This window comes from Erpetoichthys calabaricus, chromosome 12 (genome assembly GCF_900747795.2).
Source record: "Erpetoichthys calabaricus chromosome 12, fErpCal1.3, whole genome shotgun sequence".
Classification (NCBI taxonomy): domain Eukaryota; kingdom Metazoa; phylum Chordata; class Cladistia; order Polypteriformes; family Polypteridae; genus Erpetoichthys; species Erpetoichthys calabaricus.
This window is the reverse complement of record NC_041405.2, coordinates 27,901,771-27,923,627: the sequence shown is the minus strand read 5'-3', so window position 1 is coordinate 27,923,627 and position 21,857 is coordinate 27,901,771. Positions and strand designations below refer to the sequence as shown.

General features: G+C 37.6%; 1 protein-coding gene across 1 annotated transcript; it reads left to right on the top strand.

Annotated features, from left to right (window-relative positions):
* The first annotated feature begins 5,953 nt into the window (after positions 1 to 5,953).
* Positions 5,954 to 21,857, top strand: LOC114663052 (E3 ubiquitin-protein ligase TRIM47-like). The gene is made up of 6 exons (XM_028816819.1): positions 5,954 to 5,975; positions 15,583 to 16,136; positions 16,399 to 16,494; positions 21,275 to 21,508; positions 21,601 to 21,735; positions 21,837 to 21,857. The coding sequence occupies exons 1-6, from the start codon at positions 5,954 to 5,956 to the stop codon at positions 21,855 to 21,857; spliced, it is 1,062 nt and encodes a 353-aa protein (XP_028672652.1).

The window sequence follows — 21,857 nt, the reverse complement described above, 5'->3', positions numbered from 1 at the left end:
GAGACTACATCTTTGACACAGCGAGATAATAATTGGCTTCTGTGTTGCTGTTATAAATGCTGAGAGTGTAAATATGGTGTGGTTGTATTTCTTATAACAAGTAAAGCCTGCAGAGGGATATCTGTAATTAATGTAATATTTATATATATATATATTCAATTAATGTATATATATATTTTAAAGGTTTGGGTTTCTACTATATGTTTATTGAAATGTATATCATTTTTGACAGCCCATAAACCCCTTCACCAGCACCCTTGATAACAATGGGCTTCTGCCTTTGCTTATCATGATATTCTAGCAATACTGTTACTGGTAATATCAAGAAGCTGAAAAGGAAGCCTATGGTAGTGAAGGATTAATGGGACAAAATGGCACATTTGTATTTGGGCCCATTTTGTGAAAAAACTGATCTGCTATGTTCTTGACTCTAACCAAATATATGTGCAGCTAAAGCTGTAATAGTCAGAAATACAGAAGGTTGTTTCAAATATGTTTAAAAAAGAATGTCCTGATTGTCAGTTTACTACATCATCATTCTTCCAATATGTTAATATGGCAGTAAACAGGCTTATTATTGCCTTTCAAAATAACATTAAAGTCCCAAAGGAGTGTTCCATTTTGCATGTGAGGTCTAAACCTGAATGATTCCAGGTTGTTAATTTATTGCAAGCAAGGGCTAAGTATTACTGATCCCAGCAGTCAGAGATGTATACTAAGTATTATCATTTCAAAACCCTTTAGAGCTATTTAATGTCCTCTGAAAAGAACTTTTCTTGATGAGCTGGCCTCAAAACAATTTGAACAGAATACTAAATTGCCATTAATTTTGCCAAAATAGAATATGCTATGGGTATACCGTTCAGAACAAGGGAGCACATCCTCCTTAGACATTCACATTCTGTTCAAGGCTTCTTTTTAAATTATAAATAACACAGAAAACTTTCAGTCTGACAGACCTTCAAACCAGACTTCCTTCAATGAAATGGTTCACAAAGCTTTAGGGGAAATAAATTGAGAAGCAGTTAACAATGCTCATTGAATAATCATTCCATCTGTTTTATAATCATCATCTGTTAAGAATGTGGTATGGAACCAATTGCTGTAACAATGAATTCAAAGCAAGCCCAGGAATGGAGAGTCTTACTTATTGCAAAAACAATATCACAAACACTGTCACCCATACAAATTCACATTGGGACAGTTTCAAATTTCTTATTTGGCATGTGAGAGAAAAACAAAACCAATTGATGAAGTTGGAGAACATGAAACTTAACACAGACATTGTGTTAATTTGAGTCTGAAAGCCATGGAGGTGTGAAATATTCAACACTAACCCCAGCATTCCATGCAATGCCCCCTCAGTGAATCATTAAAAAAGGCCCTCAACTACCATTTTATCAAGTATGCATTCAAAGTTCAGCTTGGTCACCCAGGCAGGGGAATCTGTGTAGGTTTAAATAGCAGGCAATTAAGAAATATTAACACACTTTTCATATCCATCTATACATCCATTTACTGTATTTTCTCATCAATGTACCTAAGTCAAGATCTTCAGAAGGTGGTCCATGTCAGTAGCAATATACACAAGGTAAGACAAGCCCTTGATGGGGCAGTAGTCCATCACAGGGCACAATCACATGACAACACTCTCTCCAGGCAATTAAGAATCACTCATTAACCCAACACTCACACATTTAAGATGTCTGTGGCTTTTTCCAACCACCAATCGAAGTATGTGTGAACACCTCCCAGAGACTGACTGAGAATGACAGAAACCATAATAGCATAATAGCATGTATGTTCAAAGACTATACACTGTATAGAGTGAGTGTGTGTGTGTGTGTGAACATTTTATAGAGAGGAACTGAACTGTTTTCACCATTATTTTAACTCTTAATGTTTATAAAATATAGTTGTTATTCTTCTAGCAACTGAAAAACCAACATCGTTGATTTTTTATTTATGTCCACATTTGATTTTAAAGATATAGGCAATGCTAGATATTTCATTTTACTGTTCTAATTGATAATAACAGTTTGTCTATCTGTTTGTCTATCTTGTCTTCCATTTATTAATAAACAAATTGTTCATAACTAACTTTCTTACAAAAGTACTTATTTTTCTGAACAGTTTTTGTTTATGATTACAATGTGTTTGAATTAAATGTGAACTAAAAATTAAAACCATTGTCATATACTGCTTTGAATAAACTTAGTAATTTAAATTTACTAAATCAAAGAATTGTTGGGTACTCTGTCCAGGTGTTCTTCCTGCCTTGCGCCTGGTGATTTCTGGGATAGGCTGCAGCCATTCCATGTCCCTGCCATGGAAAAGCGGATTAGGAAAATAGGTAGATGTTCAGTTTTCATTTGTTTATTTATTTAGCAATTGAAGCACAGACATTTTAAGTGACTTGCTCATTAATACAGGAAGTTACGGATCGCAACTGAACTGGCAACATGTGGGTATCTTACTCGTTGTATCAGTCTACCTACATCTCTCTATTATATAAAAAAATTATTTGGCACAACAAAACTTTTTGGAGACGAGACTTTGTGGAAGAGAGATTTTTTCAAGTCCCGCGAGACAAGACTTTGAGATTTTTTTCAAGTCACGCCCACTTCTCAAACATTTTCAAACAAGACCACGGTCCTCTCAACTCTCATTCGTGTGAACGCTTTTGTCAGACACATTTCCTGTGCTCTGCTCTTATACATTTTAACGTTTTCCTCACTTTAAGTTCCCAATTAAAGAAGATGTATTATATCCAAATCTTATTGAAGTATTTCATCACAAAGGATTATCAACATAAAAATCAGTGCATGCGCAAACCTAGCACCGAGAAACGAGGAAGTCAAACAAATTAACGCCAAAAATGTCAATCAGTTGCACATCACATTGGTTAAATGCATCCAAAATTGTCAAATGGTTGCAAATTGGTTAAATGCGTATCAATAGACTATGCTGAAACAGTTGGTGATGATTGTGCAGAAGATGAAAACAACAACTTACAATATCATGAGGAATATTTACAACCGTCAACAAAGTCCTGTTTAACAACGCACAAATTCCTGTAGAAAGAAGGATTTATCCAACTTCCACGGATACAATTAGACAACAAAGGAGATCTTGATATGCCATTCGTATTAAAACATTAACAGTTTCCTGTTAGAATAGCTTTTCCAAAGACAATTAACAAATCTCATTGTCTAACATTCAAAAAAAGTCACTTTATTTAATAGAAAGAAATTAAATTCAATCACAGGCAGCTATATGTTGCATTGATGCATATGTAACAATTCCCATTCCCATCCCCACACGTGAGCAGCAGAACTGCAAAGAGGCTAGCGTGTAGCGCAGGCCAGGGGGTTGGCGAGCGAAGCCCCTAGTCGTTAATAAATAAAAATAAATCCAAGCTGCAAAGTACTTCCATTTTTATAAGATTCTTACAAAAGTATTCTCACTATGTAATTACCTTGGATTTGCTGAAATAAATATTAATATTCATTGATTTTAAAATCATTATCAGTTTTTAAAAAACAGTAACATAGCTACTTGAGTTTTTGTATGACTGACAGACAACCTTTATTATTTTATCTTTACTGCACAAAAAAATTAAGGGGCCACTTAAATCACACATTGGATCTCAATGATCAAAGTATTCAAGTGGAAAATATTTACTGAGCACTACTGTGTAGTTTATGAATTTCATTGTAGGAACTCAAAATGTGAATCAGTAGTGTGTATGGCCCCTACGTGCCTGTATGTACTCCCAATAATGTCAAGACATGTTCTTGATGAGACGGCAGATGAGAATCTCCTCCCAGGCCTGGATCAGGGCATCAGTGAGCTCCTGGACAGTCTATGGTGCTATTGGCAGCATTGGATGCTCTGATACATAATGTCCCAGAGGTTCTCAATTGGATTTAGGTTTGGGGAACATGTGGGCCAGTCAATGACATCAATGTCTTTATTATCGAAGAACTGCCTACACACACTGGACACATGATGCTAAACATTGTCCTGCATCAGCATAAGCTCTGACAATGGCTCTGAGGATTTCATCCCAGTACCTTATAGCAGTCAGGGTACCATTGCCTAGCATGTGGAGGTCTGTGTGACCCTCCAAGATATGCTTAATCAGACAAATTGACCTACCACTAAACCAGTCATGCTGGATGATGGTGCAGGCTTCATAATATTCACCACAGCATCTCCAGGCTCTTTCACGTTTGTCACGTGGGCTCAGTGTGAACCTGATTTCATCAGTGAAGAGAACAGAATGCCAGTGGTGGAGCTGCCAATTGTGGTAATCTCTGGTGAATGTCACAGTGATAGACTGTGAGCACAGGTTGCTGTGTTGATGCCCTTCTACGGCCCTGTCCAGCTCTCCTCATGTAAGGGCCCATCTCCTGGTATCTCCTCCATGCTCCTGAGATTGTGCTTGGAGATACATAAAACCTTCTTGAGATGGCACATAGATAGATAGATAGATAGATAGATAGATAGATAGATAGATAGATAGATAGATAGATAGATAGATAGATAGATAGATAGATAGATAGATAGATAGATAGATAGATAGATAGATAGATAGATAGATAGATAGATAGATAGATAGATAGATAGATAGATAGATAGATAGATACTTTATTAATCCCAAAGGGAAATTCACAAATCTGCTGTAGGTACAACCTCACGCTACCTGTAGTGTCAAGGACACTAGCAAAATGCAAAACTAGGGAAGAATCAGTCATGAAGATTAAGGAGAGAGCAATTGTCTGTGGTCACCACCTTCAAAACCATTCCCTTTTTGGGGACTTGTCTTCCTGTGGCCTCTCCAAGGTACTTGTTGTCACTTTCATTTAAACCAAAGCAGATGAAGTTGATTCACAATTGGTTATGCTTCCTTACTGGACAGAGTGATATCCTCAAGGTTTACAGTAACTGACTTGGTGTTAGACTGTGAAGATTAAGTGTTCGCTTCAGTTTTTTGAGCAGTATACAGATCTTATTTTTTGTAGGTTTTGCTTTCTTATTGAATATTTCTAATAAAAAATGACAAAAAACATATATTTGCAATATTTTTTAACCCCAATTATTAGACTAAATGACACACATAATATATTGTCTGATTAGGCAAACTAATTTTACTTCATTTTCCATTTTATGTGAACTTATTGTGATTGGAGGTGAAGATAACAAAATATCAGTTCAATTATATGATGTACAATGTACTATGTACCACATTGCCTATAACATATTTTTCCCTCCTCCTTTCAAACAAAAGTGCAGAAATTTTCTCTGATCTCATTCCAAATATCTTATGAAATTCATGTAATATTATAAACAGAATATCACAGAGTATTAAGGACAATCTTTAAATGAATCTACTAATGAAACTGAGATGAGGATCTTTATTTTTCAAGTGGTAAAAAAGTAACATTCTCAAACTTGCTAAATCCAGTTTAGGGTTGCTAGGGGTTCTGATTTTATGCAGTCAGCATCAGGCACAAGGCAGGACACAGACCCAGACCTTGTGACAGAATATTCCCGCATCCACACGCCTATAGAGCTAAATTTGAACTGCCAATGAATCAATGCATTCACTTGTAACCAATAGTGTGGATGGACTGGCAAACTGGAGTGGATTGTTGGCGGTACTATTTGTCAGATGGAAATCCAACATAATGGACAGCGGAGGACTGCCTGCCAGGTCAATATGTTCTCCAAGCAAGATATGTGACAGAATACCTTCTGAATCTCTTCAGGTTTGACTCTTGCAGGACTGCATGGGATTTGAAGTGGGGAACTCAGTGGGAGCCACTGGGGTTCTTCAGAGGTAAGCTAACTGCCCTCCAGTAAATGAATGTGCTTCTGAGGTGTGCTTGTGATGTGTCAGAAACACTCCTGGGTTTAGCATCGAAAAAAACCTCTCCTTCTCACTGATATGAGTCAACGTGGGGAGTGGAGTATAAGCGACAAAGCTCACCTGTATTCTTAAAAATCCCTCCATTATCCAACCCGCTATATCCTAACTACAGGAGCCAATCCCAGCCAACACAGGGCGCAAGGCAGGAAACAAACCCTGGGCAGGGTACCAGCCCACTGCAGGGCGCGCACACACACACACACAAACCCACACACCAAGCACACACCAGGGACAATTTAGAATCGCCAATGCACCTAACCTGCATGTCTTTGGACTGTGGGAGGAAACCCACACAGACACGGGGAGAACATGCAAACTCCACGCAGGGAGGACCCGAGAAGCGAACCCAGGTATCCTAACTGCAAGGGAGCACCCACTGCGCCACCGTGCTGCCCTGTACTCTTAAAAATGAAGTTGTCAAAAGTATTTCTTCAGAGTGATGCCATAGGGAAACTGTTTTTGATTCCCAAAAGAACCACCTACATGAGGTTTCCCCAAAGAATTTTTTATTTAGAACTACAGTATAACAAACTCCAAAAATAGCCATGAACTGATGACAACAGATTATACACCAATGTGTTCTTCATTCTAAAAGCACACTCTTGCTCCATACAATAACACAAGCTAAATTCAGGGGTTCTTGATCTGTTGTATCCTGATCGGTATCCTACTAGACATTAAAGATTTCTGTTTTATCCACATATTAGGAACCTTTTCAAAGCCCATCATCCAACTTCATATGCAAAGTACACTTCCCAGAGTGAAGCACTTCCACACAACCCAGTAAAGTGCCATTAAAAAATCAATATTTTAAGAGTGTGGAGTGGAGAGAAATTACTTTATGGTGAAGGAGAGGCTCAGCTTATGAAGGCAATTATTGTGGAAAATAAAGTATTTTCTGAACATGGGGATTCTTTGGGACAGTTGTATTCTGTGTTTGGGGTGCAAAACATCTATCAACCACAAAGTCTAAACAAATTTTTTTTTACAATAACAAGGGACACCATCAAACCAGGAATTGGGCTTAATTTTTCACCTGTGTACTATTATGTCTCACGAGGGTATCCTGCGTGTATCAATTGACTTCTTCATCCTCGTCCATGTTTCAAATTATGCTAGGAGGGCAGCAAACCTGGCAACACATTTACTAATTAGTGAGTAAGCAGATGAGTGGCCTATCCAGTCCACGTTAACACCTTTGCGATAACCCGCAGATAACTCGTCCACCGCTATTCTCACGCACAGCACGCTGACCCCGGTCATTTACGCATCCGAAGTGAACAGCGGAGTGTGACAGCGAGTGACAGGGCAGAGTTTGAGTCGGAATAGCAAGCGGAGAACGCCGGGTCGTGAGAGCGTAACGCGCGTGACGGAAAAGGCCATTTGTCCCCTTATAACAGTGACAGTTCTTTATTACTAGTGGAAGAATAACAGATTCTAGTTCAAGAGACTGTAAAGCATACGAAGGTGTTGATTTTGCATAAACAGAAAACAGAAGTGACACCCGGAATGTGCGTGATGCATAAAAGCATCGGACAACTTTCAAAGCTGCCTTTCATTGATCTCCAGCGCGCGAGGCAGATTTACCAGATGCACATGATAACAGAATTTCTGTCTGTTCATAAGAGACGGCGTGTTAGATGTAATCGTGATGTGCACAGAACGTCAGCCAGCACTGCACATTGAAATCAAATGACAGGGGCGCACGCGCTCTGATACGTTAGTTATGCCAAGCTGCGGGCTTTCGCGTAATGTATATCGACTATGAAGTACATATTCTGCGACTAGGCTGACTGCACGGCATGAGTTCTGAGGAAAGATTGAAACAGCGGAGCCTTATCAGTTTAAAGGTTGGTGACATGATTGAAGTTTTTACAAGTAAGAAGGGAATTAGTCCAGTGGATTGAGACTGTTACTTTAAAATGAGTTCATCAGGAACATGGGGACACATGTAAGGCTAAATTTCGCAAAGACATTTAAGTTTTTCTTTAGACAGAGTACCACAGACACTTGGAATAAATTACCAAGTAGAGTGGTAGACAGTAGCAATTTAAGGTCTTGCAAAACTAGAAACGTCCAAGAATTAAGCCGACAGGACTGGCGAGCTTTGTTGAACTGAATGACCTGTTCTCGTCTGATTTTTTCTCAGATATTCTCGTATGATAATTTAAAAGCCTGACGTTGAAATGTACTGATCAGCAAAAGCTTTACTTAAAGCGTCAAGAACCGCAGATCACGAGTAAAAAACGTTTCAGTTTATTTAATGTTTGCTTTTTATTAACAGTAACCTACCTGTCAGTTCGAACAAAAGTCTTTTTTGAAAATAAAATCCTTCTGAACACTTTACATACCTTAGCAGAATGTTGTTATTGGCAATAAAGTTGCAGCAGACGTCTTTTAAAATCATCAACCTCTATGCGGACAGCAGAGATGATCCGCTGTGGCAACCCCTAACGGGAGTAGCCGAAAGAAGAAGAAGACGAACCTATTGGTATTTCACAAATCTGTTATCTATTCGTAGTTATGAATGGAGCCTGTTACGGATCTAAATAAAAGGTTCTTTTGCAAACTTCAAGTATGTTTTCCGTATGTCATCGTTCTGAAGAACCTCTCTGTCACCTTTATTTCTTATCATCAACGAGACGTCTATTAAAGTGCACAAACTTGAAGCGCTTCGGCAGTACTGTATATGTTTAAGCCAATTTATACCACACATAATAAATCATATCTGCTGTAAACGATCATTTAATAGTAGTAACATAATACGACTGTCTATATTTCACTTAACGGGTAAATGTTAAAGCAAAATATTACTGATCTCCTGAAAAATAATCGCTAATTACATTTCTTTTGCTTATTGTGTGATAACTTTTCGCTCTCCAAACAGTTGCCCGTTATCGATAATTAATTTCTTGAAAAACAAATCGTCAATAATAAGCTCATTGTTATTGTCATTGTCTTCTTGAATTACAGCAAGTCGACATTAGCATCATTTACATTTTCTAGCATTTCTTTGAAAGTTTAGTCATTTTTAATGGCTATTTCTCTCTCGCGGGACTCAAAGATTGGCATTTTCAATGACCAATGACAGAATATCTATAAAGCCCTAAGTCTAAATATCCTTTCTTTTGATTGGTTTGCAGTGCATATTCTCCACCCACTTCATTACCCACCCCGACTCTCCGGTGTTTTCCTCGCCTTGCCCCATTGTACACATCAGTTCAGAGTGTTTTTTCAAGTAGATAGGTTAGGTTAATGTTGATTTTCGTATATACGACGTTCTATGAATACGTCCCCTGTATGTCGGTGACAATTTAATTAAGGTAATAATCGGTTGAGAGTTAGTGAATACCTGAGTTAGCCGTCATTCATAGTGTTGATTTTGCAATACAATGTCCCGTCGTTTTTGTGGCAGGTGAAGTCTTTTAATTTGCCTCTGTTACAAGAAAAGTCCAATTGTGGAAACATCCACGCTCGCTCTGAAAATACATTCAGACCTTACTTGGTACCTTGCCGTTTCTAAAACGTCATATTTACGATCCACACGAGTACAACGTAGACATTCGCGAGAGACCGCGGGGTGGATTGGGATTGAATGGCAAACAGTGTGTTCACAATTCAAGGGCCTGAAATGCTGTTACCAAGTGGGCGGATGGTCGAAGTGAAAATAGCAGAATGCTCAATTAAAAGGTTTCATCGGTGTACTCTATTTGGAAACCGAATTTAAAACCACTATACAAAATTGCAAATGTAAAACAATGACACATACGTAAGGCATCTTACATCTTTCCTCTCCCTACCATTCACATATCCAAGGTTAGTCCAATTGAGGTGTATCTCTTTCTTCCATTTCAGCCTATTTCTGTCCATCTCCTTATTAAAATATATACAGTTTCCTGCATATATTTTTCTATCTCTTTTCGTCCTCGCTTATAATTCTGTCAACTCCTCCTCTACTCTCCTCAGTACACTGCTTTCCTTTTATCTTCTACCAATTTCCTTGCACCCTTAAGATCCCCCCCCCCAACGTATTTATCATCTGCTTGATTGGTTTCATTCACCCAGCAGATCCATCACAGCATTTTCACCTCTTGAACTTCCATTCTTTCAGTCTCCCTTCTAGGTTTTTCTGTAAATTTCTGCACTCCACAACATTTTTGGTCTCAATACCGTTTTGTATATTTTTCCCTTTTATCTGGGTAGCTATACATCTGTCACTGAGTGTTCCCCTACACTTTTTCTACTTTTTCAATTCCACTCTTGATTCATTACCTAATTTCCCCCCTTTAGCTTCCCATCCCTTAGAATCGTTTTCACTCGTCAGGAACATATGCTCAGTTTTTGATCTGCTTATCTTCATCCAATACCCATCTAGAGCATATCATCCCATTCTTTAATTTTATTTTCATTTCCTCACTTATATCTTTGAGTAAATCAAGGACATCTGTAAAAATTATTGACAAAAGAGGCTCTTCCTGCACTTCCTTTGCTGAACTCAAGCATTATAAATAAAATTAATAATGGGTTCAGTACCATACCCCAAATATAATTCCACTCTCACTTCAAATATTTCTTCTTTTCCTATTTCACACACAATTGCTTTACACGAGTTAGAATATTATACATGTTTTTGATAATTCTTAATATATTGTTCAAGTTTCCATTGCCTCCTCAATCCCCACCACACTCTTAAAAATACTGGCTCTTTATGACCCTTTAAGGTTCATCACTGGGTTTTGTGGTTCCTTGTTGAACCTTTGTTTGACAAAGCACCATTTCATTCAGGGAAGGGTTCTTTGCATGTAAAATTAGTTCTTTGTACTTTCAAAAACTAAAATGCAGAAATCTTTAATGTATGGTAGGCTACTTAGCGAGACATTAATAAATCGATAAATTTGAAATTTGTCTGTGTAATTGTATGTCCTGCAGCAAGAGTCCTTTACAAATCATTCCTGAGTCTGTTACACATATAAATAAATAAAGCTTCTTTCTTGAACCTTCATTTGGGAAGCAAAAATGGTTCCTCTATGGCATCGCTCAGAAGAATCATTGCGGCACCTTCTGGCCTCTTAGTACTCGTTTATTAGTTTTCTTAAGGTCTACAACAGCTATTGCTAGAGTTTCCTTTCCTCCTTCTCCTGTATTTTTCCATCAGGATATACAATGTGTGAAGGTTTGGGGGAACTTTGAGTCTCCAGAGCCCCAAGTATTGCTAACAAGAGCATACTGCAACTCTGGTAATGCATTTAGCTGAGAAGAAAAATATCTGCCATTGCTTATTTTGCTCATAATTATTAACCTTGGATAATGTTTAATATAAATGGCAAATATTCCACTTATGTGGAAACATCCTGTACAGCATAAGATTAATCAACACAAACATTTGAACAATATAACACGAGCCTTGAAAAACACAAAAATTTCAACATAGAAATAATACTCAAATGATAAACCATACAGACGGATGGCACAGTATGAAATTACTATGAATTATTTATTATTAATGAAGTGTTCAACACAAATATTCGTGAGATTTCTTTGCAGAGAATTGAGTGGAAGTGACATTAACATACAGTGCATCCAGAAAGTATTCACGACGCATCACTTTTTCCACCTTTTGTTATGTTACAGCCTTATTCCAAAATGGATTAAATTCATTTTTTTACTCAGAATTCTACACACAACACCCCATAATGACAACATGAAAAAAGTTTACTTGAGGTTTTTGCAAATTTATTAAAAATAAAAAAACTGAGCAATCCCATGTACATAAGTATTCACAGCCTTTGCTCAATACTTTGTCGATGCACCTTTGGCAGCAATTACAGCCTCAAGTCTTTTTGAATATGATGCCACAAGCTTGGCACACCTATCCTTGGCCAGTTCCGCCCATTCCTCTTTGCAGCACCTCTCAAGCTCCATCAGGTTGGATGGGAAGCGTCGGTGCACAGCCATTTTAAGATCTCTCCAGAGATGTTCAATCGGATTCAAGTCTGGGCTCTGGCTGGGCCACTCAAGGACATTCACAGAGTTGTCCTGAAGCCACTCCTTTGATATCTTGGCTGTGTGCCTAGGGTCGTTGTCCTGCTGAAAGATGAACCGTCGTCCCAGTCTGAGGTCAAGAGCGCTCTGGAGCAGGTTTTAATCCAGGATGTCTCTGTACATTGCTGCAGTCATATTTCTCATTATCCTGACTAGTCTCCCAGTTCCTGCCGCTGAAAAACATCCCCACAGCATGATGCTGCCACCACCATGCTTCACTGTAGGGATGGTATTGGCCTGGTGATGAGCGGTGCCTGGTTTCCTCCAAACGTGACGCCTGGCATTCACACCAAAGAGTTCAATCTTTGTCTCATCAGACCAGAGAATTTTCTTTCTCATGGTCTGAGAGTCCTTCAGGTGCCTTTTGGCAAACTCCAGGCGGGCTGCCATGTGCCTTTTACTAAGAAGTGGCTTCCGTCTGGCCACTCTACCATACAGACCTGATTGGTGGATTGCTGCAGAGATGGTTGTCCTTCTGGAAGGTTCTACTCTCTCCACAGAGGACCTCTGGAGCTCTGACAGAGTGGCCATCGGGTTCTTGGTCACCTCCCTCACTAAGGCCCTTCTCCCCTGATCGCTCAGTTTAGATGGCCGGCCAGCTGTAGGAAGAGTCCTGGTGGTTTCGAACTTCTTCCACTTACAGATGATGGAGGCCACTGTGCTCATTGGGACCTTCAAAGCAGCAGACATTTTTCTTTAACCTTCCCCAGATTTGTGCCTCGAGACAATCCTGTCTCGGAGGTCTACAGACAATTCCTTTGACTTCATGCTTGGTTTGTGCTCTGACATGAACGGTCAACCGTGGGACCTTATATAGACAGGTGTGTGCCTTTTCAAATCATGTCCAATCAACTGAATTTACCACAGGTGAACTCCAATTAAGCTGCAGAAACATCTCAAGGATGATCAGGGGAAACAGGATGCACCTGAGCTCAGTTTTGAGCTTCATGGCAAAGGCTGTGAATACTTATGTACATGTGCTTTCTCAATTTTTTTATTTTTAATAAATTTGCAAAAACCTCAAGTAAACTTTTTTCATGTTGTCATTATGGGGTGTTGTGTGTAGAATTCTGAGGAAAAAAATGAATTTAACCCGTTTTGGAATAAGGTTGTGACATAACAAAATGTGGAAAAAGTGATGCGCTGTGAATACTTTCAGGATGCACTGTATACACTTTTACGTTATGTAGTGCGTGAGATCCGTATACATACATGCACGTGAGGTTGCAGAGGTGACTGTGATTCTAAATCAGACTTGTAACACAATAACAAATATTTATAGTTTAGTACAGTATAGTATTTATTTATTTATTGACAGCAAGTCACAACATACATAGATTAGCATGGGGCCCCAATTCCTGTGGGGCCCATGGGCAACTGCCCAGTATGCTCATGTGTTAAGACAGCCCTGGGTAGGCGTCAGTTTTTCTTCTTCTTCATTCGTTTTTTCTGAACGTACTTAATTTAATTCAGTGTCAATAAAAATATTACACAAAGACAGGATATTTTTTTACAACTCCTCATATATACAGTGCCCTCTGTAATGTTTGGGACAAAGACACGTCCACAAATGTGTCTTTGTCTTAAACATTATGGAGAGCACTGTAGGCTTGTAGGGTCATTATTGTCATACATACAGTGTACAGTGAAATGCTTATTTGCATGTATCAGTCAACATTACTGTAAATCAGGAAAGGCCATTATCTAATCAGCAAACTTCTAAAAACTAATGTTTAAATAGGAATATTTTTTAACTGTAGTATACATCTTTCCATTTTATGAATATGCTTAATTGATTTCATTTGATAGGAAAAAAAATTATTGAAAACAAGTTTTACTAAAATTACCCTGAAATCTGAGTGTTAATTAATGCTGTTTCTGAATTTTAACTTATTTTCAATAACCTTTTAAGTGGATATCTTATTTTACTCACGATATCCATCTGTCTGTTTCTGAATCTCAGTACAGGGTAACAGGGATTTGGACCTTTAGGGTTGTAGGACACAAAACAGTTGTGGAAGGGACGCCAGTCGATCTCAGCACCTTGGCTTCTGGTATTTTTTTAATTTTTATGTTTCCTATTATTCTTTTGTAAAACTGTATAAAGCACAACACCTGATGTTCGTTTGATGTACATCTGTCATGAAAAGCTATTTTTAAGTATAGGGGTTTTTGAGAGATGTAATATAAATGGAAATAAAGATTTTCAAATTTATCTCACGATGAAAATATAAATCAGGTACAATAGGCATCTTGCATTTTTACTGTTTGTTAAATTATCTTATATTTTAATTTGTATGTTAACTTTTATTGTTAACACCTGTCATGGGCTAAACTATTTACAAAGAACTGGGCAATGGTGTTATACAGCTTTGACCAGGGTACTCCTGAAATTATATATTTTTTATGTGTATTCATGCACTGCCACAGTAAAAATTGAGTGTCATGACAATTTCTAACCTGCTTAATCCAGACCAGGGTTGTAGGGATGGGCCAGAGCTAATCCCAGCTATCATAGGGCACAACGCAGGAACAAATTAGTGTTTCGGGATTTAAGAGTAGTTTCCAACATGTGAAGTTTAGTATTTGACTGTAACTATTGTAGCACTGACATAAAGTTGCAGTCATTTGTGACAGTTGGTCATGAATCTTTTGTTCCATTCTGAGATTAACACTACAGTTTGATGTTTAGGTGGACAGTAAGGTGCTACACTGCCAGATTGTCATGATCTATCGCACCATGAGCACATTTATCTCTTGATGAAGGCTGAAACAGCCTGCAGCTTGTTTCAAAATGATTTCACTGTTGAGATGTGGTGCAGATTTGCAGAATGTAAGACATCCATTCAAATCATTTTAGCATAAAATAGTGGAAAATTGACACAATTCTTATGTTTACTTGAGTCATTTTTCTCATTTTAAAATCAGTGGATTGATGTCTTGGAGACTTTATGGCATATTACATAAAAATGTGCATATTACATTGAGGTGATGTATCAAACTCCTTGTGTTATTTTCTGCTGATGGAAAAGACACTATGTTAACAAAAGCTGCATAGACTAACTATGTTGCACTGTTTTCCCTGTCAGACAAGTAATTTCCAAGTAATGTCATTTTGCTTCTGTGGTCTGTTTTCCTCCATGCACTATTTAAAATTATGAAATAAATCATGGTGGTTCAGTGGGTAGCGCTGCTGCCTCGCAGTTAGGGGACCGAGGTTTGCTTGCGTGGAGTTTGCATGTTCCCCCCGTGTCTGCGTGGGTTTCCTCCGGGTACTCCGGTTTCCTCCCACAGCCCAAAGACATGCAGGTTAGGTGCACTGGTGATCCTAAATTGTCCTTGGTGTATGTGTGTGTGGTTGTGTGTGTGTGCCCAGCGGTGGGCTGGCGCCCTGCCTGGGGTTTGTTTCTTGCCTTGCAGCCTGTGTTGGCTGGGATTGGCTCAAGCAGACCCCCGTGACCCTGTAGTTAGGATATAGCGAGTTGGATAATGGTAGGATGGATGGATGAAATAAATCATTCAGTTTTTCTCTCCCCACCCAGGAAGACACTCTTCAGACTGACTGACTTCTCATTGACACGCAATGGCAGATGGATGCATTTCAGTGTCACAGGATCAGTTTACCTGCTCAGTATGTTTGGAGATCCTGAAGGACCCTGTCTCTATCCCATGTGGACACAGTTTTTGCATTGAGTGCATTAGCAAATGCTGGGATCAGTCAGGTGTTTACAGCTGCCCACATTGCAGAGAGATGTTTTCTTCAAAGCCTGTTTTGAGAAAAAACGTCATAGTGGCTGAAATTGTTGATGGTATTAAGAGAAGGCGACTTAGTTCTCCAAAAGAGATGTGCACTAGACCTGGAGATGTGGAGTGTGACTTCTGTACTGAGGGGAAATTCAAAGCAGTAAAATCGTGTTTGACCTGTGTGGCCTCTTTCTGTGAGACTCATATTCAGCCGCACAAGGAGGTAACATCATGGAAGACCCACAAACTGGTTGATCCTGCTGGAAATCTTCTGGAGAACCTTTGCATCAGACATAAGAAGTGTTTAGAAATTTTTTGCAGAACTGATCAGGCGTGTATCTGTTGTCTATGTGCAGCCACTGGGCACCGGGGCCATGAGACAGTTGAGCCGGAGAAAGAAAGATTTGGGAAGCAGGTAATCTCTTCAGTTTTATGAATAAGTAATATGGTGTGATTTGTATGCATTTGTATGATTATGAAATGAGCCTACATCTGTGAGGCATTCTATCTGGATGGAATTTCATAATGCCTTTAAAAATATGTACCAACCAATAAGCCAATGTTTTCATTGACATTTTAAATGCCTCTACTGTTCCCAAGTAATCTGAACTTTAACGTCAGTGTGATCCACTTAATACCAGCAAACTATGACATATTTACCTTTTACTTTCCTATAGAAGCAATTAGAAGTTACCATGAAAGAACTTCAGCAGAGAATTCATGAAAGACAGAAGAAAGTAGAAGATCTACAATTGGCTATCAACTTTGTGAAGGTGTGTTTTATTAAGTCTGTGTCACACTCTGAACTTAATGGAAAGTAATAATAGTGACTTGCACTGTATATTTCACTATCTGCTTTGTCCACCTGTTTTTTTTGCCACCCACCCATCCATCCATCCATCCATCCATCCATCCATCCATCCATCCATCCATCCATCCATCCATCCATCCATCCATCCATCTGTCTTCCAAATCCACTTATCTTGGGCAGGATCTTGGGAAAATTGGAGCCTAACTCAGCATGCATTAGGCAGAAAGTAAGAAAACACCTAGAAAGGGAGAACTGAACATGAGAAAATATATAGATAGACTAAATGCACACATCTTCATACCGTCAACAATAATTAAAATGATCGTCTGCATGTATCCCATCTACTATGGCCAAAAAAAGTTGCCTATAGTTGTCCCATTAATTGTATCATGAGTCAAGATGAATCTTCAGAAGATAACATGGTGGCAACATGTCATCTTTAAGTGAAAATTGAAAATAACAGTGTAGTAACATTCTGTTAGTTTACCTTTACAATGCAAAATGCATGGTTTCTAGAATGTAAAAGTCATGTCTTTTATTTCATATTCATGGGAAGCCAAACCTACTCTAGCAGCATTTTGCAAGTCTAAAGCTAACTCTGGATTTCTTCTACATCTTTGCAAAGAACAGTCATGCACCCAACCATATTGGGCTGATTCTTTTTCTTATTCTAGTTCTTCTTCTTTAGCCATTCACAATTTTATATGGGGGTCACTACATTTTTGAATAAATTTCTCCAATAGAGGTTTTTGCAAGATGTTTATGGCCGGTTGCTTTTCCTGGTTCGTTGTCACCAATTGAAGTGGGGAAATACCTGGAGGAAAAAAAAAATGGAAGCTGCACATAAACAGAGATGAAGCAAGTATTCAGACTTCAGATCTGTGAAGCCTGGAGGCAGCAGAATTAACCATTGTGTTAGTCAATATTCTACTTAATTCAAACACATAACAATTAAGTTTTGCTGAATAGCCTATGATTGTTCTTGTAACTTCATTAGTTCTTTAGGAAACAAATGGATCCATTCTTTTGTTTACCACTGAGAGAAAACCCCACGTCAGCTAACTTGGAAGCAGGAGAACTAATTTAATTTTATTCTAAACTAACCCAAAGTTTTAAAACGGGGGTATGTCAATATAATTAACCACAATTTTGTAATTTGGGTTCCAGTAATGAGTATAAATAAATAAAATGGTCATTATTGATCAATGTTTATAACTCTTTACTCTTAGTAATAATAAAAACCCAATTCTCATCATTATTATCATTCAATGCACTCCATATGGGAGGTGGCTGTTAAGGTTCTCCACTGCTGATAGTCTTGGATGGTCTTGAACTTTCCTCACAAGTGCTTCACATTTGTTGATAACAATCAATGCCTTGATGTTCATCAACCATTCCACTCCAGGTCTTCCACTATTTCATTTACCTTCTCTATCTATCTATCTATCTATCTATCTATCTATCTATCTATCTATCTATCTATCTATCTATCTATCTATCTATCTATCTATCTATCTATCTATCTATCTATCTATCTATCTATCTATCTATCTATCTATCTATGTCCATCTAGCAGTTGCCTCAATATGTTGTTCTGCTTTACAAGATATTTAACATTCTTTTTCCTTAGTTGAGGTATTATATTTTATATCTCTTTGCATTCACCAGACTTAAATCTTCCTCATGACTCATGTTTGCTGTCCAAGATATCTTCATCACTTTTTTCGGCACCTACATTTCAAATGCTTCCAGCTTCTTCATGTATGCAATTTTCATATCCATATAATAAACATGAAGCATATATAACATTTGAGGGTTTTATTGTTTTTAAACAAACTGACTTTTCTATAAAGAAAAAATCTTTTGAATGCTATTATACCTACAGCTATCTCAGTTCTAAAATTTCTGCATCATGTTTCCCATCTTCTGTTATATTGTATGTCCCAGATGTATACTGTATTAACTATTCTACCTTGTTCTACAGTAGAGCATCTTTAATCAGGCTTGATTTTAATCCTTGGCATGATCTCTTGTTCTGCGGTGGGTTGGCACCCTGCCCAGGATTGTTTCCTGCCTTGTGCCCTGTGTTGGCTGGGATTGGCTCCAGCAGACCCCCGTGACCCTGTGTTCGGATTCAGCGGGTTGGAAAATGGATGGATGGATGATCTCTTGTTACCAACATGTTCTTTAACTTCTTCATATTCATATTCAAAGCAAATAACTTTCCTACCTCCCTTTAACATTGTTTGAATTCTTCTATAATTCTGTGTTTTAAGTTTTTTTATGTTTATTATGTTTAAAGTTTATGTCTCTCTATTATAAAAGAAAATCCTGAGACAAGACTGTTTCCAAGAGATTTTTTTCAAGTCCTGCCCTCCTCTCAACCATATTCAACCACACACACGGTCATCTCACTTCTCATTTGTGTGAATGCTTTTGACAACACAGTTCCTGCTCTCTCAGCTCTTATACATTTTTATGTTTTCCTCACTTTAATTTCCCAATTAAAGAAGACTTATTATGTCCAAATCTTATTGAAGAATTTCATCCCGAAGGGTTATCAAGAGAAGAAATGAGTACACAGGCAATCCTAGCACGGAGAAATGATGAAGTCAAACGAATTAACGTGAAAATTGTCAATCGGTTACACGGCAAATTGGTTAAATGCCTATCAATAGACTAGGCTTAAACAGTTGGTGGTAATGGTGCGGAAGATGAAAACATCAGCTTACAATATTCCAAAGAATATCTACAACTGTTAACACTGTCCAGTCTTCCACCACCCGAATTACTGTAGAAAGAAGGATGTATCCAAGTAAGGTAATGTAGTACATCTTCCGTGGATAACATTACACCAAAGGAGATCTTGACATGCCATTCGTATTAAAACATTAACAGTTTCCCATTAGAATAGCTTTTGCAAAGACAATTAACAAATCACAGAGACAAACATTCGAGTTGGTTTATTTATTAGAGAGAAAGAAACAAAATTCACTCACAGGCAGATATATGTTGCATTGTCACGATGTAAGTCCAAACACAGAATCAAAATTCAACACGATATTGATGAAAATTTAATTTAATAAATTGTTTTACTCAAGCGTTACAGTAAAAGTGTAAGTTTAAAAAGTATCTCTGTGTTAGGCCAAACAGAACAAAATCATATAATGCAACAAATACTGTAACTCTAACGCAACATGAAACATAATTTACTTTCAAATTATTACGTTTTACTATTTTTTAATATGGTTAATTAGTCACTGTAATGTAAAATAGTTCTATTATGCATATGTAGCAATTCCCATGAAAATAACAATCTGTTTCAAAAGTACATCCACATCCTTATACACGAGAGGCAGAAACACAAAGTGGCTAGTGCATAGCGCCGGCCCAGGGGTTGGCGAGCAAAGCAAGCAGGAGGCAAAGCCCCCTAATTTTTATTATGTTTTAAGTTATTATGTTTTATCATTATGTTATTATGCTATTATGTTATTAACATTAGTTATTATGTTTTATTATGTTTTAAATTATTTTTTTTAACATTATGTTATCTTTAATCCCTTGCTACTATAAAAATATAAATCAAAAAAGATATAGACATAGACTCTTTTTTCCCTTTAAGTGAGTTCCACAAACCTGACTGACTACATTGATTATGCACTTGTATTTATTTTTATTGTCAGAGTCAAATTCAAACTCCACCCTGACAATAGTTTCCTATTTTATAACCAATTATTTTCTCTGTGTTCAGAAATATTTTCTTTCTAGCTAGTTTACAACTTTTAGGTTCCAAAGGCTATGAAGCCGGTTAGTGAAAAGGAGTATTAGTTAGTGAAATAGTATTCTAAGAGCAACAACTGGATTATTTATAAAACAGAAACAACACATTTTCACTTCTATCCATTATTTAAATTAGTTTTCATAATGGGGTTTTATTTTCACATTAGTTTCTATTTCTTCATCAGCATTTAATTGATTAACCAGGTTTTTTTTTAGTTGTTTCAGTTACTTTTTTGTTAATTATAATAACATTTCTGGAGACTCCAGCATAAAAAGAGCAACCATCTTTGATGAAGAGGTCTTGCTCCGGAGCTATCACAGTAAAGTTTCTTCTGTCTACATTATGTTTTAACCTCCCACACAATATTCTGATTCCTTCCTTGCCTGAGTAATTAATCCAGATTCTTAAGGGGCTAATTTCCGCTGCCTAAGTCTACCACATCCAGATCTGTGGCCTGACCCCCACATGGCTACCTTGGGTAGAACCCAATAAGGCCACCAGAAATGTACCAGTGAATATCATCTCTGATTTTTAACTCCAGAAAGAAATTCCTGTTCCAAGCAAGCTTTGACACAGTTTATTAAACACCAATGTCAGTTTTATTTTGCGCTCTTCTTTGTTTGGCTTCTCCAAATAAACTGATTTTACATGAAGAACTTTTCCAGGAGCATAAGGCACTTTGTCAACATATTATATCTCCTAGAAGGATTATGACTATGTCAAGGACACCAGCCTTGCTGGAAAGAAAAATTTTCTGAATTAACCATTTTCAGTTTAGACATGATGGCAGGGTTCCTCCCTTTCTTAAATTTATGAATTTATGACAAATAATGTGAGAATATGTGAAAGACTAATATGTAGGTTTTGCTGTGAAAATTATTTTATAGAACAAAAAATGTTCGTTAAATGTTGAAATCTTAGATCTTAAAATCCCTGACTACAAAAATATCCTTTTTTTCAGACATGTGCAGCAAAAGAAATAGAGGAAAGTCAAAAGAGCTTTGTTGATCTCATTAATGTCATTGAAGAAACCCGCAAGAAAGTAACTGAGCTGATTAAAGATAAGGAAAACAGAGAAGTGGAAAAGGCAGAAGCCCTTGTGTTGAAATTGGAGAAGGAGATTGAGGATCTGATGAGGACAGACAATGAAATGACAGAATTATCAAACACAGATGATCACATTCACTTTTTACAGGTATAGTTATTGTGATTTGAAAAACAAGTTGCAGTTCAGACATGTTCCATATGATTCTTTTTTGTTATCTTGTCCTGCCTCCTATGATATAGACCTTCCCGTCTCTTTGTGTTCCTGCTGGAGATGGAGATATACCCTGTATAAGTGCCCATACCGGCTTCTCTTTTGAAGATTTGAGGAGGGAGCTTTTCTGCCTGAAAGAACGTCTGGAAGATATCAGCAATTGGGTATATGAGAAAAATCACCATTAAAAAGGCCATTATACTTTTGTTTATATGATACAAAATTCAAAAATGTGAATGACATATTTATTTTTTGTGTTTTGTAGATGATCTTGTCTGTAACTTGA

Coding starts and splice junctions, on each gene's coding strand:
- LOC114663052 (XM_028816819.1), top strand. CDS start 5,954: ATGAGTCAACGTGGGGAGTGGA. Junction 5,976..15,582: donor GAGTCAACGTGGGGAGTGGA/GTATAAGCGACA, acceptor GATGCATTTCAG/TGTCACAGGATCAGTTTACC. Junction 16,495..21,274: donor TGGCTATCAACTTTGTGAAG/GTGTGTTTTATT, acceptor CCTTTTTTTCAG/ACATGTGCAGCAAAAGAAAT.